The sequence below is a fragment of the Dipteris shenzhenensis genome, chromosome 10 (assembly GCF_047967505.1).
Source record: "Dipteris shenzhenensis isolate YYH24624 ecotype China chromosome 10, Dip_SZ_1.0, whole genome shotgun sequence".
Taxonomy (NCBI): domain Eukaryota; kingdom Viridiplantae; phylum Streptophyta; class Polypodiopsida; order Gleicheniales; family Dipteridaceae; genus Dipteris; species Dipteris shenzhenensis.
In genome coordinates this window covers 30,245,696-30,261,669 of record NC_141605.1, presented here as the reverse complement: position 1 = coordinate 30,261,669, position 15,974 = coordinate 30,245,696, and the positions used below count along the sequence as shown (strand labels likewise).

Genomic DNA, 15,974 nt, shown 5'->3' with positions numbered 1-15,974 from the left:
TGTGGTTTTCTGTGTCTGCAAATAGGCTAGATGCACCTCTAAATGTGCTTGTAGACGTGGTTTTAGACGCGCTCTGAGATGCACCTATAGATGTGCTCCGACAGACAGACTTTTCTAAAAAGTAGAAAAGGACATGGCCTGACACATAAACATAACACTGATACCCAAATCATGCGTTTTTTGGATACGAGAGTACAAATCCAAAGAGAGCAAACTTCCAAAAAAGATCAACTGCAAAAAGACTTACCTTGGATAGAGGTATGGAAGGTTCTTCTCCTTTTTCAAAGTTGCTTCTCTTCCTTGTTCGCCCTCTTCTCCTTTAAGCTTGGAAGTAACTGTGGGTGCCTTCCTCTTAAGTGTAAGCTTGGAAGTAAGTGTGGGTGCCTTCCTCTTAAGTGTCGAAACTGTGGATCTACTAATAATGAAGCAAGCAAGCCGCGTGAAGTATAAGTAATGTGAAGAAAAGCAAAGCGAGCACGCTAAAAGCAGGTTCAAAAGCGAGATGCATCTAATAGCGTGTCTATATACACGTCTAATTACACATATCAGATGCGGTTTTAGATGCACTTGTAGACATGCACCACATAATAGACAGACACGATTTTAGATGTGCTTGTAGACGCGCACTACAAAACAGATAGACGTGGTTTTAGATGCGCCTTTAGGTGCGCCATAGAGTTTAAATTTAAATATTTGAAGAAAAGCAAAATTTTTTGGGTTGTTTGTTTGTAGGATGTCTTCATCTTCAACAAGTAGCTCCAGTGAGGATGAATCCCTCCGTATCCACCATCGCAAAATGTGGTTGGAGCAAAAAATCAAATGTATATGTGATCGATGTGGAGGAAACATGTAACGTGCACGCAAGATTATACTCAATCACATCTCAAAGTATGGAGAATGGGATGCGATCGTAGACATGGTAAGGGTTTGTAAGTTAAGGTTGATTGAGATACCTATGGGTGTTCATATGTTTGAGTTATGATCCCATTTTAATTTGATACAGGATGTAGTGCCACGCCTGCATATGTTGCCCTATGCTCGCTGTGAGGAGGTGAAGCATCGGCGATATGAGGTGGGATCTTCAGGAGGGACTGTTACGGATGCATGGAGTGATGGTGATAGTAGCCCTTCGCCATTACCTCATGAAGCCGTGGAGGAGGAGGTGTTTGATGATATGGTGCGGGATTTATATGTCCATCAAGGGAGGGATGATAGCATGGAGCAGGATGATCTTTTTACTGCAGCATCGACTCCACTGTTTGAGGGGTGCACATTCTCTATTCTATGTGCCTCCCTTGAGTTACTAAACTTGCAAACCATCTATGGATGGAGCAATGCAAGTTTGAATGCATTACTCAAGTAAGCTTTAAAGTCTATTTTGCAAACATGGTGAATTATGCTGAGATTATGCTAGTGGGTCAATTACTCAAATGCTTTTCATCATTTATGGTCTTCACATGCAAGCTATTGTGTTAAATGCTTCCAAGGGAGAATAAACTACCGACCTCAAGAGATATGGCAAGGCAACATGTGACCTCTCTTGGAGGATTAGATTACAAGCGCATCCATGCATGTGTCAATGATTGCGTTTTGTTTTGTGGCCTACATAAGGATGCAAGAGAGTGTCCTACTTGTGGAGAGTCAAGATATAAAGCAGATCTCAAAACTTTGGACGTGCCTCGTAAGGTTCTGCGACATTTTCCCATAATCCCTCGCATCCAACATATGTTCAAGTGCAAATCTATTGCAGAGCTCATGTCATGGCATTCCTCCCATCGATCAACCGATGGCAAGTGGAGAACTCCTATGGACTCTCCTGCGTGGAAGCATATTGAAGACACATGGCCAAGCTTCAAGGAAGAACCTAGGAGCTTGATACTTGGATTGGGTATGGACAGTGTGAACCCATTCGGTCTCAAAAGCATCTCTTATAGTGTATGGCCAGTGATATTGGTGAATTATAATCTTCCACCCTCTATGGCTATTAAGAAAGGACATGTTATGATGTCCCTTCTAATTCTAGGGAAACATAAAGTTAAAAATCCTGATGTTTATTTGGAGCCTTTGATTGACGAGCTAGAGATACTTTGGAGAGGTATCGAGGTGCATGATGTGAGCAGGCCTCCCTCGTCACGAGACTTCAATTGCAAAGCAGTCTTGATGTGGACGATGCATGACTTCCCACGCTATGGCGAGTGTTCAGGTAAGCATTGCACTTCTAGTTATGAATAGGCAAAGGATGTGGCACCCTAAACCCACCTTCAACTCTTAATTGCATCTATAGTTTGACAGGTCTCACTACATCGGGTTACCATGCATGTCCTATTTGTGGTCCTTCGCTAGTTGCCTCACGGGCAGATGCATTGAATAAGGTCATCTATCAGAATCACCATCGATTTCTCCCACCTGATCATCCTAGATATGTTGCCCCTTGGAATGAAATCCTCCCACAATCACTCACCTTGGGAGATTGGATGAGAATTTGGGATGGTTCCATGACTCCTCCACCACTTGGCATGAGTCGGTAAGGGTTTGTAACTATTGTGTGCTATATTGGCTGGAAATAAAGATTGCCCGCTAACACCAAATTTTGTTTAGATACTCCATCTTTTATTTTTTACCATATTGGTCCCACCTCAAGATCAATCACCCGCTTGATCCCATGCATATCTTCAAGAATGTGGCATCTACCATTTGACAACATTTGAATGGGACACGAGATTCCGTAGGCATAAGGGAGAATCTACGTACCACAGGGAGGATGCATGAAGCTTGGCCACAAGAGAGACCAAATGGGCATGTTTTTTTACCTCATGCACTGTGGATGTTATCAAAGCTAGAGATGGCGACGGTGAAGCGTACTATTACTACAATTCGTACTCCCACTAGATGCATGAGGTGTTTGAAGGGAGCCATTACAAAGAGCAAGAAAAGAGGTGTAGAGCAATTATATGGCTTGAAATCTCATGATTGGTGCAAAATGCTCCAAGTAAGTATTTTATGTGCATAATATCTTTTTCCTTTCAAATTTGTGAGTGAATAATTATAAGCAACTAATCAACCACCTCCTCATGGGTTCAGTTCATACTACCTACTAGCATTTCACGTAGTGCATCGAAGGACATGAAAGATTGTATTTACAAGATGGGGGAGCTTGTGAGGTACTTTACATGCTACAAAATATGATGTGTATCAATGCCCCATGCAAGTTTGAATGCGTATTGCTAATATGCTATACTTTTTCATTTCTAGATATGTGAGCTCAAAGGAAGTAGATCCCATCACGCTTGAGAATGCTCGAGTTATGTCAGTGGAGGTGGTTTGTTTAGTGGACAAGACATTTCCACGTTCTATTCTCACAAGCCAACTACATCTTATAGTGCATTTGGTGGATGAGATTGCTATATGCGGTATTACATGCACGATGGTTGTTCTTCCTCGAGCGCTTCATGAAGACCTTGAAGGGCTTCGTGAGACAAAATGCAAGACTTGAAGGTAGCATGGCCGAGGGTTGGTTGGTACAAGAGTCACTTGTATATATTTCCGAGTTTCTTGTTGATGTGGATAGCTCTCTCCCACGACTATGGAGAGATGATGAAGACCTAAGGATGAACTCTATTGTGCCTCAAGGGAAACGACGCAACAAAGTAATAGACACAGAGTTGCATAATAGTATCAACCTCTATTGCGTGCTTAATAGTGATGTGATGAAAAGATGGGTGACAAGATACGAGAATGCAAAGGCAAGAAGACAAGAAGAAAGGGCCCTCTTTCGTACACACCATGGATCTCATGTGCCATACCCTCAGTATCTAAGAGCACTTCCAAAGGATATTCGTGTGGATTGGCTACTTGATGAAATGGAGAAAGCAGAGAAAGATGAGGGGATGCATATCACAATGGAAGAATGGGAGTATGCTAGGGGATACATGAGCAAGGTTAGTATATAGAATGTTATGCATAAGTTAGGAGCTTTCAATAATTTAGATTGCTTATTTAATTGATTTTTTCTTGGTGTAGTGCACTATGTTCAATGCTATATGGTGTGAGGGCAAGCATTTTCGAACACAATGGATTGATGATAAGAGAAACACACAAGATTGTGGCGTCATTGCTAGCTTTGAGGGAGCCAATGGAGCCATGGATGATTATTGTGGCATAATCCAAGATATTATTAAGGTTGACTTTCAACGCTTCTTTGTGTATGTTTTGGATGTAAAGTGGTTTAAGGACGTGGTGGAAAGAGGTCCTAATGCAACAACCAAATGCCATGCAAGTGGCTTTGTAACTATTGACTCCACAAAGTTTTGGCAAAGTAGGAAGGACACACTAGTACTACCGCAACAATGTGAATAGGTACTGTGCACACATATAAAAATACTCGCTTTTAAATATTTGATGCAAGAAAATAACATGATCATATTTGTGTTTGAATTAGGTTGTCTATCAACCAATGGTGGATAATAATAGATGGTGGCATGTCATACCTATTATGCCACGTTCCAAAGTGATGTATAGTACATTTACTAATATGGAGCGTATGGAGGATGATCATGGCCATGGACGTGATGATAACCATGATACAAGAGAGGAGGATGATCATGAGATAGGAGATATAGATATTGAGGCCATTACCCATGAGGACGAGCCTACCATTGATGATGCTGATTTCGATGAGCACATGAGTAGCACAAGTAGTAGTGGGTTGAATGTATTTGTAGATCTAAACACTTGTTTGGATTTTGAAGTAGATAGTTTGGCAAGGGTTGATCTCATTGAGGATGAGATTGAACCGTAGCCCATCATTGATATTGGCAAACTATTTTACATATTGTCTCATTCTCCTCACTCACCTCACTTAATTCTTGTATATGTGGGCTTGCAAAAAAGCATTGATGTTTTTGTTAAAATTATGTGCTTTGGTAATCATGGGCAATGTTTGGAAAGCAATGATGTATACCAAAATCTCACTTTTTGTATTCTCTGGTTTGCATCTAAATACGTGTCTAAATACGCATCTAATTTCCAGTGTATATGCACAAATAAATGCGCTACTACATGCACAAATAGACGCGCTGATAAACGCAATGTTAGACGGGCTAGTATTTTCTCAGTTTAGATGCACAAATAGACGTGTTAATACATGCGCAAATAGACGCGCTGATAAATGCAATGTTAGACGGGCCCATATTTTCTCAGTTTAAATGCACAAATAGACGTGTTAATACACGCACAAATAGACGAGTTGTTAGACGTGCTATTACACACGCTCGTAATTCCTCTACTCAAGCAACGCTTATAGACATGCTCGCTATTTTATGCATCTACCAAGTGCATCTATAGTTGCTTCATGTTGTTGTGTTAGACGTGCCTCTGGGTGATGGTACGATCTTGTATGACATCATGGCCTTCATGCGCTCTATAATTGCTAACAATTATAGAGATTGCTTTATCCACTAAAAAGACCAGCCAAAGAGGTTGGTTGATAAGACCCTCGCTGCTATTCGCTCTAGGTATCCTAACCCCCCCAATCTTTAGTTCATAGATAAATGGGCCAAGTCAAAGATTGTTACGATACTTGGCAATAAAAGATCTTCGCTTAAGAGGCAGGCACTAGTGGAGCTTGCCAGGCTTGAGAGAGGTCAACCACCAAGGGACCCGCCCCACACCGCTCACAAGCGTGAGTGGAAGAAAGCAATGAAGTCAGTGAGGGAGGAACCCAGTATGTAGCACATGGAGGCACCAAGGATCCAAATGGAGCAATATGGAAGCATGCATTTTAGAGCAGGGGGTGTTGAATCATGGGAGGCCTAATTTGTAAGTATCGATCTCAAATTATATTGTTTATGTAGTTTATTAGGAGGTTGTTTCTTTGTACTAACCCCTCTACAAATTGTGTCATCTTGCAGCTTGATATCATGGGCAAATACCCTACTCCTATCGAGATAGCCTACCACCACCACCATCGTAGAGGAGATACATGGAAGCACTTTTATAATGATGGGTTGATTACTAAGGAGCATTATATCCAGGCTACTGGAGTGTCCCCTGAGGTATTTGAAAGTAATTAAATAATGTCAATATTATAAGTAAAGATTTGATTTTTCATACATTGATATATGTTGTCCCTTGTTTACAAGCCCCTGCACAAGAAGACGAGGAAGGAGGTGAAGAAGGGAGCACAGAAGGGAGCGTAGAAGGGAGCGAGGACATGGAGCACTTAGATTAGTCGTAGTAGTACTAGTTATTCTTTTTTTGTACTTAAAGCCACTGGCTTGGCTTCGTGCCTCTTGTATATACACTCCTCTTATATTTGGTACTTGATGCCACAGGACGTGGCTTAGCTTCATGCTATATGTACATACAAGCACTTTTTGAGCTTTTAATTTTCTTGTACAATGTTCTATTAGTTAATGCCTTGTGAACTAAACTTTTTGGAGTTGTAATGTTTTATTTAGAATTGTGATTGTCGGCTATAGACGTGCTTGCAAGAGTGCTAATTAAAATGCGGTTGCCTGTAAGAATTGAATTACACAATGTGGAAATGGGAATCCTGTAACTACATAGCATACACAACATACACAACATTCTGTAAATTTAAAAAATATTATGTAGTGCGTCTATGAAGCTGTCTATAATGCATCTATATACGCATCTGTTTGTTCAAGGAGCATCTATTTGCGCATCTATAAAACCGTTTATAAATGTGTCTATACACGTGTTTAATGATGCGTCTGTCTATTTTTTAAATTTTCTAGCAGAGTGCCTATTTACGCATCTATATGCGTGTTTATATGTGCATCTGTCTGCTATATAGATGTGCCATTAGACGTGGGTCTGTAGATGCACAAATAGACGTGCAAATAGACATGCCCGTAAGTTTTTTTTTTAGTTCAGTAAACGCGTCTGTGTGCACGTCTGTAGGTGCTTTGTCTTGTTGTGCAAGCCAATCTTTGCCAAAGAGAAGAGTGATACATTATTGAAATAAGATATTGTGGCTACACATGAGAGGAATTGATATATACCATCGGGTTTAAAGCGACTGATTGAGTTAGATGGGTAGGTTCTAGGGAAACATTGCACCTCCTTCATAGATACCTCTACAAGTAGCTCAAAAATATTATGCAAACTATCATCAGACATAGAGGCCTATAACTTCTACCAAAGACATGTTATTAAAAATTTAGGTACATATAGAGATGCGTCTTGAAATGGGCTTTGCATTGATATAAGCCTCATAAGAAATAGAGAAGTGGTTGAAAAGTTATGAACACTCTTTCAGCTACATCCACTCTTTGATAAGAGGATTGAACCTAATGGGGGATTTGGCCCTTCTTCCCTTCAAATTCTCTTCTTGGGCTGCAGGGTTATTAGTGAGCTAGATGCATTGAATGCCAATTTTTATGAGGCCTTTGACATGAAGGATTTGGGACCTGCAAGTCATATTCTTGGTATGTGCATCACGCGTGACTGGAGTAGGAAACTCCTTTGGCTTTCACAAAAGGAGTATGTTACAAAAGTGTTGCAGCGTTTCAATATGGAGAGGGGGAAGGAAGGAAGTACTCCATTGCCTCCATATGTGAAACTGAGTCAACCAAGTATTCCTAAATCAGATGAGGAGAGGGCCAAGGTTTCTTATGCATCAGCAGTTGGGAGTCTTAATGTATGTTATGATGGCTACTAGACTGGACATTGCATTTGCTGTGGGTGTTGTTAGTTGCTAGTATATGGCTAATCTAGGAAAGAGGAATTGGGAGGCATTTAAGTGCATCATGAGGTACATAAAGGGTACCAAGGAGATGTGTATCTGCTTTGTCAGAGGAGAGATGCACGTACTTGGGTACACAGACTCAGATTATGTAGGGCATGTGGATAGCAGGAGATTCACTTCTAGTTATGTGTTCATCTTTGCAGGTGGTGCAATGTCATGGATGTCTCACACATAGAAGTGTGTTGCTTTGTCTACCATAAAGGCCGAGTATGATGCATCCATAAATTATTACAAGGAGGCTATATGGCTTCATTGGCTAGTGGGAGATTTGGGGATTCATACAGGTGTACCGACATTGCATAGTGATTCCATGAGTGCTATTCAGCTAACATGGAATCTGGTCTTTCATGCAAAGACCAAACACATTGAGGTCAAGTATCATTTCATCAGGGAGGTACTTGAGTATAAGTCCATAGAGCCTGTCAAGGTCCATATAACTGAAAGCCAGTAGACTAAGTTGCCAAAAGCTAGGTCATGAACGACACAAAGGAAAGTCTTCACCAAATTGGGAAACTTATCAAACGCCATCTCTAAACTCTCAATAAGTAGAGTTGCACGGATGGGGCTTACTGGTGAAGAAAATGTGGGTAGCACATGCACTCGACCTCACAACGATTGTGCGCATCACAATGGCCTCACCTCAATAAGCATTGTGGAGCAGAACAAAATCTTGCACATAACCTCGATCTTGCCTCAGCAAACGTTGTAGAGTAAGGCAGAATCGAGAGCAACGAGCTCGCAATGAGCCAACAACAAGTAAGAGAGCACACAATACAACTAGAAGCTTGTGCAAAAAAGTCTCTGCCCGTGCAATCCGCCATGCAACCAATCACCACGTAGTTAGTAAACCAGAGCAAACCCTCCTCGAGGGATTCACCTCATAAAATTTTAGTGTACCACGTGCATTTAAAAGGGGGTATTTTAATTTAACTTTTTGGAGAATTTTCGTAGGTTTAGAATTTTTAATTTAATTTTAGAAAAAATTCACTTAGTTCATAAGTATAGAGGGTTTTTTATATGGGAGAAAAATTTAGTTGAGGGGTGTTTTAAATACCCCTTGAACGCACATGATAAATAGGAATTTTAAGTAGTACACCCCCGAGAAACCCCCACACGACTCTAGTAAAGCCGCAAAGAACTCAAGTTCAGTTCCAATGATCGAATTTTTGGAAATTGAAATCAATACATGGATTTTTATGCTACTATTGCCAAAAACCTTGGATTCAAAATTCAAATTAATACATGGATTTTTGTGCTACTTTTACCAAAAACCTCGGAATCCATCCTAGAGGAGTGGACTCTAATGAGCCAATGCTAATAAAGGATTTTAAATCACATCCCGTAAACACGTGATATATAGGGATTTCAAGTCGTGATTTTAAATCACATGTGATACATAGGCCGGTTTTCAAGTCATGACTCAGCTTTGCAAGGGCAAAGATTGTAGATAGATAGCCATCTGTGATTCAATGCCATTTTCATTTTTTGGGCATGCGCGCCGCTTGGAGATACTGCTTGATGAGAGCGAAGGCCCTCTCCGGCTGGAAGTGTGGTACTTCATGCCCAGAACCTCGAATGGTTACGAAGGTCAGTCCCTTATACTCTTGGCAATGTCCGCCCACCTGCACACCGTCAAAAATCCGAGACAGAGAGAGATCATCAGGACTCGATCGCTAAAAAAATCCTTTGCCTGAATTGTAACCGGCAAGGACTTCGGCTCCAGATTCCAGAAATGTTGTTGCAGATCTAAGAGTTTACCTCTCCATCAAGATACCAAGAATACCAGGGGACTTTAGTTTCAAGCTCCAATTCTCCGACGGAGTATCTTGTCCCGCTCACTGGGACTACAGCATCCACGTCTCCACTGCACATGCCAGACATTAATGGAGACGTCACAGAATAGGTGAGCCTTAGGTCGCGCAGCAAACTGGTCATTAGGCGATGATTTGGCCCGTGCCAAGTGAATTTTAGGTACAGTAGGACGCCTTACTAACCTGTAGACCCAGATACGGAGGCCTGCTTCAATCAGTTGTCGATAAATGGGTAGCACAGAGAACGCGGAATCTTGCCAATTGTCGTACAGTGTCTCGCTGCATCCATCATGCACAGCGGATAATGCTTATTATTTCACGTTCACGTAAAAAATGGTATATGTCGTGCGAAGTTACAAAGGATTTTCCAAAGTTGGAGGTGCCTGTCTCCCTGAAGTGCGAACAGTACGGCGTGCGACGGCATTGACTACAAAAACGAAGCTACGACAATACTCGGAACTCAAGAGATAGACATACTTGCAAGCTCTCCATTTGTAAGGGATGTCTGTAGTATTGACATGCAAGGCCTTCTGAACATCTGGACGGTTGAAGTAAATCTCAGCATAATTCTCAGTACATGGATCGTAACCTGTCTTCCGGCGTAAAAGCTGCAAACGAAAACCGGTTATTAGCTGCCCATGCTATCGAGGAATAATTTCCATTACTGCACGAGACATACCGGATTATTCTTAGACCGCCTTAATCTTTGTGAGCTAGAACCGCTTGTTACTGGGCATGGAGGAGCATATATGTTATATGGATCGATTTCGCCGAACGTCTCCCACACGCTGTCAAGGAGTTTGACGCACTGGTCTGTGATATTTGTGACGTGAAAATCGCACGCCTTAAGAATATCTTGTCTCAAGTCCGAAGAGATTAACGCATGGTTCCACCAATATTCGACTTCCCCTACTCTGTCGAAGTAAGAGTCCATGTCCGGATTTCCGACCTGCAAGCGATGAGATGGATTGTACAAAGGCCATCAGTACGACGCACCCTTCGCACGCGTGGCAGCATTTGGTAGCGTCATGCACGTAGCTCACAGAGCTTTAGCATTCTGGTAAATCGAAGGTTTGGAGATCTTACCATGAAGCCCTTCAAGTTGATGGGTGGATTGGACACTCCTTTCACGTTCCTTTCGTAAACTAACTTGGACAGTTGTGGCACATAGTGCCCTGAAAACCATAATGAAGAAACTACTATCTCATGAGCGTGAAAATTTTGCAAATTAGTTATTGTTGATTGATATTCTTGACTCGTCATACCTGCGTAGCTCTCCCCCGTAATGTAGAAGTCTCTATATTTATATTGTGGGAACCTCTCAAACCAATTCATAAGGAATGCATAACAGTCTTCGGCTGCGCAAATTTGACGCACACATCAGCAGGTGAAAAGGTCCACGTTGCTAATGAATACATTGGATGATTGGAGAATCTAAAAGATTGAACCAACCTGCCTTCTCATCATCAAACTTCTCAGGCTGCAATGAGGATGCATTGGAGTACGAAAAGCCCACGCCAGCAGGAGCCTCCAGAAACAGCACATTGGTTACTAGAGTAGGCACCAGCCAGGCAATGACATGTCAGTCATTGATATTGTGGAATCCACGATATGTCAATGTTATCGGCCAGTGGCTCACCTTTGTTCCATGAGAAATCATTTAAGTAGAGAGATGTCCCATTACGATGGATCCGGAAGGGACCAATCTCCTCCATCGCTCCATACGCTAGCGAGGAACATCCCGGACCTGCCTACAGCAATGTTAAGCTATCGCCAGGGCCCAGTAGCAATATTCGGGAATGTGTGCATACGTATGTGAAACTTTTGAAGTGTAAATCATGGAAATATAAGAAATTATTTAAAGAAGCAGTCGAGGACGCTTTTTGCATCGACCTAGCGCACGCTATACAAACCGACCTCCGTTGAGCCAGAGAATGAGAGGCTTGGAAGCAGCATCGGAACAGGCCTCCGTGAGGTAGTAGAAAAGTGAGCGTCCAGGGTGGTCATTGACGGTAACGTAGCCGGAGAACTGCTGAAAGGTGACGGGGGGTTGTCCAGGGAGGCGGGTGATGCAGTCGAGGGCTTGGTCGGATTGTGCAGAGGAAGTGGGAGGAAGGCGGAGGGAATGATAAGATGGAAGCAAGCAAGCTACAGAGAGCAAGATGAGCAGAAGCAAATGATGAGAGGGAAGCGTGAAGGAGAAGGGAGCCATTGAAGAGGTGGTGAAAACATTGTTGAAGAATAATAGGCAATATATAGAAGGCGAGAGGGATATACCGACAAGGTGGTTATCAGTCGGCTGACTACAAAATTCTCACTACAATTCAGCCGACTTCTTCGATCGATCATTCATGCTTTGATTCTGCAGCTACTATCGATGCTATTAGCAAATCGCGCAGCAGAAACATGCAACTATCTGGATCGAGGAGAATTACATGGTCTCAGCAGAAAAATGCAGCTACATGGATCGAGGAGAATTACATGGCTCCTCGATCAATGCCCTCATCCACTGCCACCTTTCACTTTTCACTGAATAGAGCCCCCCGTCGATAGTATGCGCATTAATTAATTTATTCGGGCACGCGGGGAGCCTCGAATATTTGATAACCTTGTGAATTTAATTGATGGGGGGCGGTTGCGCAGTAGGCTTCTTCAAGAAGCCTACATTCTTAGAAGTTCTTAAGTTTATTCCCCCCTTTACCTATAAAAGGAGGAGGGGGGAGGTAAAGTGCATGCAGGGCTGTGCAGCCTCTCCAAGGCAAGAAGGAAGACAGGGGGAGAAAGGCTCGAGAGAGAAGAGTGGGAAGGAGGGAGCAGAGGAGGGCAGGAGGGAGCACAAGGACGGAAGAAGGAGATTAATTCGATTAGAAGATAGATTAATGCTTAGATTAGGTTAATTAGGGAATGCATGGGGGAGAGAGATTAATTAATTGGTAGGGAGCATAGATGCTATTAGGGTCATTCGATTACTTACTCTCTAGACTCTCATCACTCATTAGGGTCACTGATTATAGCAACCTCTCTAGACTCTCATCACTCTTATCCACCATTTGAGCAAGTGCACACATACAGGCTCCGTCTGTGCGTAGCCTAGAGGCGCGGTGGAGGTGGATAAAACTCGCATTTTTGTGTTTTGACATCACTCGAAAATTAGAACCGATAGCGAGCTTGAACTCACACAAAATTCAAAACATTGCATGCCACAAACGCACCATCTATCAGTTGACGGCCACCGCTGACTATAGTCAACCTTCCGGTGCGGTTTTTGGCACCCAAAAATCTAGGGGTGCATCTATATGCCCTCCTATTTTAGTTGGTGGACTAATCTAGGCCACTACCAATGCCGCTCCAACTCGTGTGTGTGCATTGGTGGGGGGACCACTATGTAAAAATGTCATATAGCACATGTGATCAAGGGGTATTAAAAAGCCCCCTACCTATGGTTTTTAATAACCTATATACACCCCTTGTATAAAATTTGAGATGATTGACGTATCCCTTATGTATGAAAATTTTCACTTTTTGAATTGAAAAAACCCTTATGTATATATATTTTCTGTAACTGCATAAAAATATAAAACCCCTTCCATTGATCGCACGTGCTATTTTATATATTTCATAGTGACCCCCAGGCAATGCATATGCTGTCCACAAAACTGCACTGCTTGATATTTTTCTAGTGGACACCCATAATCTATCCAAATTTATGCCAGTTAGCAATGCCTCTAATCTTAAAAAAGCCCACATAGAAGATAATACTCAACATACAATGTGCGGTGCTGATTTTCAGGAAGTCATCATCCGTACACTTGAATGTCTGCCTTCACATCACTCATGTGATTAAAAATGTCCCTACATCGCTATTGAAGCTAGACAATCCCTAGAATCCTGAGATGGAGAAAATGAACTGGGTAAAATTTGCCTCACTTGAACCTTGATTTTGGAGAAATGCCTCCCTTGGGCATTACCCTCATGTCACAAGGAATTTTGGACCACTCTCTATGTAGGGAATTAATATAGAACCCTAGATAGAAGAAATGACCCATACAACCCACATAGTTCTATCTAGCATTAGGGGAGAATTGGGGTCAATGGCCTCATAAGGAATTGATTAAGAAATGGATTAGTCCTAATGAAAGGGCCAAGGTAGGTCCCAAAAAGTCCTAACCCCCCCTCACCTAGGTGGGTTAAGCCCACAAGTGACCCCACCTCTTACACCACTTACACAACTCTTACTCCTAGGTGAGAATCAAAAATTCAAATTTCAAAATTTTAAAATTCAAAAATTTGAATTTTGAATTCCCTCCCTCCTCTCTCCTCCCTCCCTCCCTCCCCCTCCTCCCTCCCCCTCCCTCACTCCCTCTCCTCACTCCCTCCTCCCCCTCCCTCCTCCTCCCCCTCCCTCCCTCCCTCCTCCCCCTCCCCTCTCCTTCCCTCCCCCTCCTCACTCCCTCCTCTCCCTTCCTCCTCCTCCCCCTCCCTCCCTCCCTCGTCCATGCCTGCTCCTTCTACCCTCCCCCTCCCTCCCTCCCCCATGCCTGCTCCTCCTGCCCTCCCCCTCCCTCCTCCTCCACTGTTGTTTTTCCTCCCTCTTGCTCCTCCCTCCTTCCTCCTTCCTCCTCCATGCCTACTCCTCCTCACCCTCCACACCTGTTGGCCTACCCCCCTTTCCTCCTCTTTAACTACTGGTCCTCCCTCCCCCATCCCTCCTCCTCCTCGCCCTCCCTCTTCTTGCATGCTACTCATTCAAGCCTGCATCTCCACACCTTCTCCTTCTCTACACTCCTTTAGTCATGGCACCAACCATTCGAGGACGTCTCTGACAATACCAAGTCCACTTAGAGTTGGAGGCTAAATATGCAAGCACACGTAGTCTAGGATTGAGGGGAGCTTCTAAAATCTAGAGTCTTCTTTCGCAAGGAAAGAAGTATCTCGACCTTTGGGTAGAAGAATCCTTGTATCCTTTAGATCCTGCCAACCAAAGGAGTCCTCCTTTCCATACAATGCATGAGCTAGTTCGGTTTGTTGGAAATGGACATGCGGGGTTGCTTGGTTATTACAATCGGCTAAACAATGCTCAATCAATGGCTATGCAAGCAAGTGAGATGTGCAAAGCCCAAGCAAAGATGCTAGAACATTTAGGAAATAGCACCATTGTTGCAATGCATAACTCTATGCGGGATCTTCAAAGGGAGAACCAGGATCTTTATGATAAAGCCAAAGCATTGGATTTGGAGCAAAATGGATTGGACTTGGAGTGACATAAATTAGAAGAGTCACTTTGTAAGCTAGCTGAGTCCAAAAAAGGCTTGGAAAGATCTATATACAATCAAGTACGACGAGCCATAGAGAAGGACTGAGAGAAGGCAGAAGAACGAGTGCAAAAGATGAAAGAAACACCTTTGGGATTGAAGGAGAGGAAAAGAAGGTACTTACATAACATGGTCATTGGCACCCAATGGTGGTGCTCGAAAGAGGAGAGTCCTGGCTACAAGGTTGGTTATCACTGTTTGTGACTAAGTTTTTATTGTGTTCTTCTTTAGGAACTTCATGGAAGATGTGATGGGAAGAAGAGATGGGGATGATATTGACTATTCATATGCTCTAGCTAGTTTATTGAAGTCAAGCGATTTCATTGGGATATTAAGGGACCCAAGACACAAGCGCCTACATGTGCAAGTTGCTGAGGAGGTGATGGACTTTAAGGACATTGTGGATGCAAAGGAGATGCTTGCAGGTTGTGATACTGCCGGTGCAAGTCGTGAAGCTTGCACATCTATTTTCAAAATTTTCAAGTCTGCTATTTTGGGAAAGTATAAGAAGTCTACAGTGCCCCTACCCACACCTTGGTCTGTGAGATGTGCACGGCGAGAAACAAACCAATGTGCAAGAGAAATGCTTGGAGGGTACCATTGTGTAAGGGGCACAATGACTTGGAAGAGTAAAAAGAAATCTAGCTTGCAAACCTTTGAGATGAATGCTTTCAACAATGTCTACTTAGATCTTGAGAAACTGCAGCAAGCAATGGTCAAATTCTATGGCATGCGAGAAGATGGTAAGAGGAAATCCATTATAGCATTGCACTTTACTTAGTTCATTTCCTATATCATGTTTATCCTAATAATTTTTCACTTTTGCTGTACAGATTGCAATGGAAAGATCATATTTGTCATCAAAATGGATGAAGCTCAATTGGTGAAAGAACACAAATTAGAGAGAGTCAACATATGCATTAGGAATAAAGCCTTAGCCTTTGTTCAAGGGGATGAAGAAGTAGAGCAATATTTCTTAGTGCAATCAGAGAAAGAAACATGATGATAAATTATTATGTATAAACTACTATGTAACAAAAACAATTTCTTTGTACTAGAGTTCTTTTTGGCTTTCACAAC

At 42.6% G+C, this 15,974-nt stretch overlaps 2 protein-coding genes across 2 annotated transcripts; one reads left to right on the top strand and one right to left on the bottom strand.

Moving 5' to 3' along the window:
• Positions 1–9,249: 9,249 nt before the first annotated feature.
• LOC147897675 (serine carboxypeptidase-like 25) lies at positions 9,250–11,794 on the bottom strand. The gene is made up of 10 exons (XM_087380090.1): positions 11,500–11,794; positions 11,222–11,329; positions 11,035–11,133; positions 10,848–10,940; positions 10,669–10,757; positions 10,262–10,531; positions 10,060–10,190; positions 9,766–9,861; positions 9,530–9,635; positions 9,250–9,393 (listed from the first exon to the last, which is right to left on the bottom strand). The coding sequence occupies exons 1-10, from the start codon at positions 11,792–11,794 to the stop codon at positions 9,250–9,252; spliced, it is 1,431 nt and encodes a 476-aa protein (XP_087236216.1).
• A 2,581-nt stretch (positions 11,795–14,375) lies between these two features.
• On the top strand, positions 14,376–15,675 carry LOC147897674 (uncharacterized). Its single transcript, XM_087380089.1, has 6 exons — positions 14,376–14,397; positions 14,551–14,630; positions 14,800–14,839; positions 15,011–15,077; positions 15,126–15,138; positions 15,565–15,675. The coding sequence occupies exons 1-6, from the start codon at positions 14,376–14,378 to the stop codon at positions 15,673–15,675; spliced, it is 333 nt and encodes a 110-aa protein (XP_087236215.1).
• The last annotated feature ends 299 nt before the right edge of the window (positions 15,676–15,974 follow it).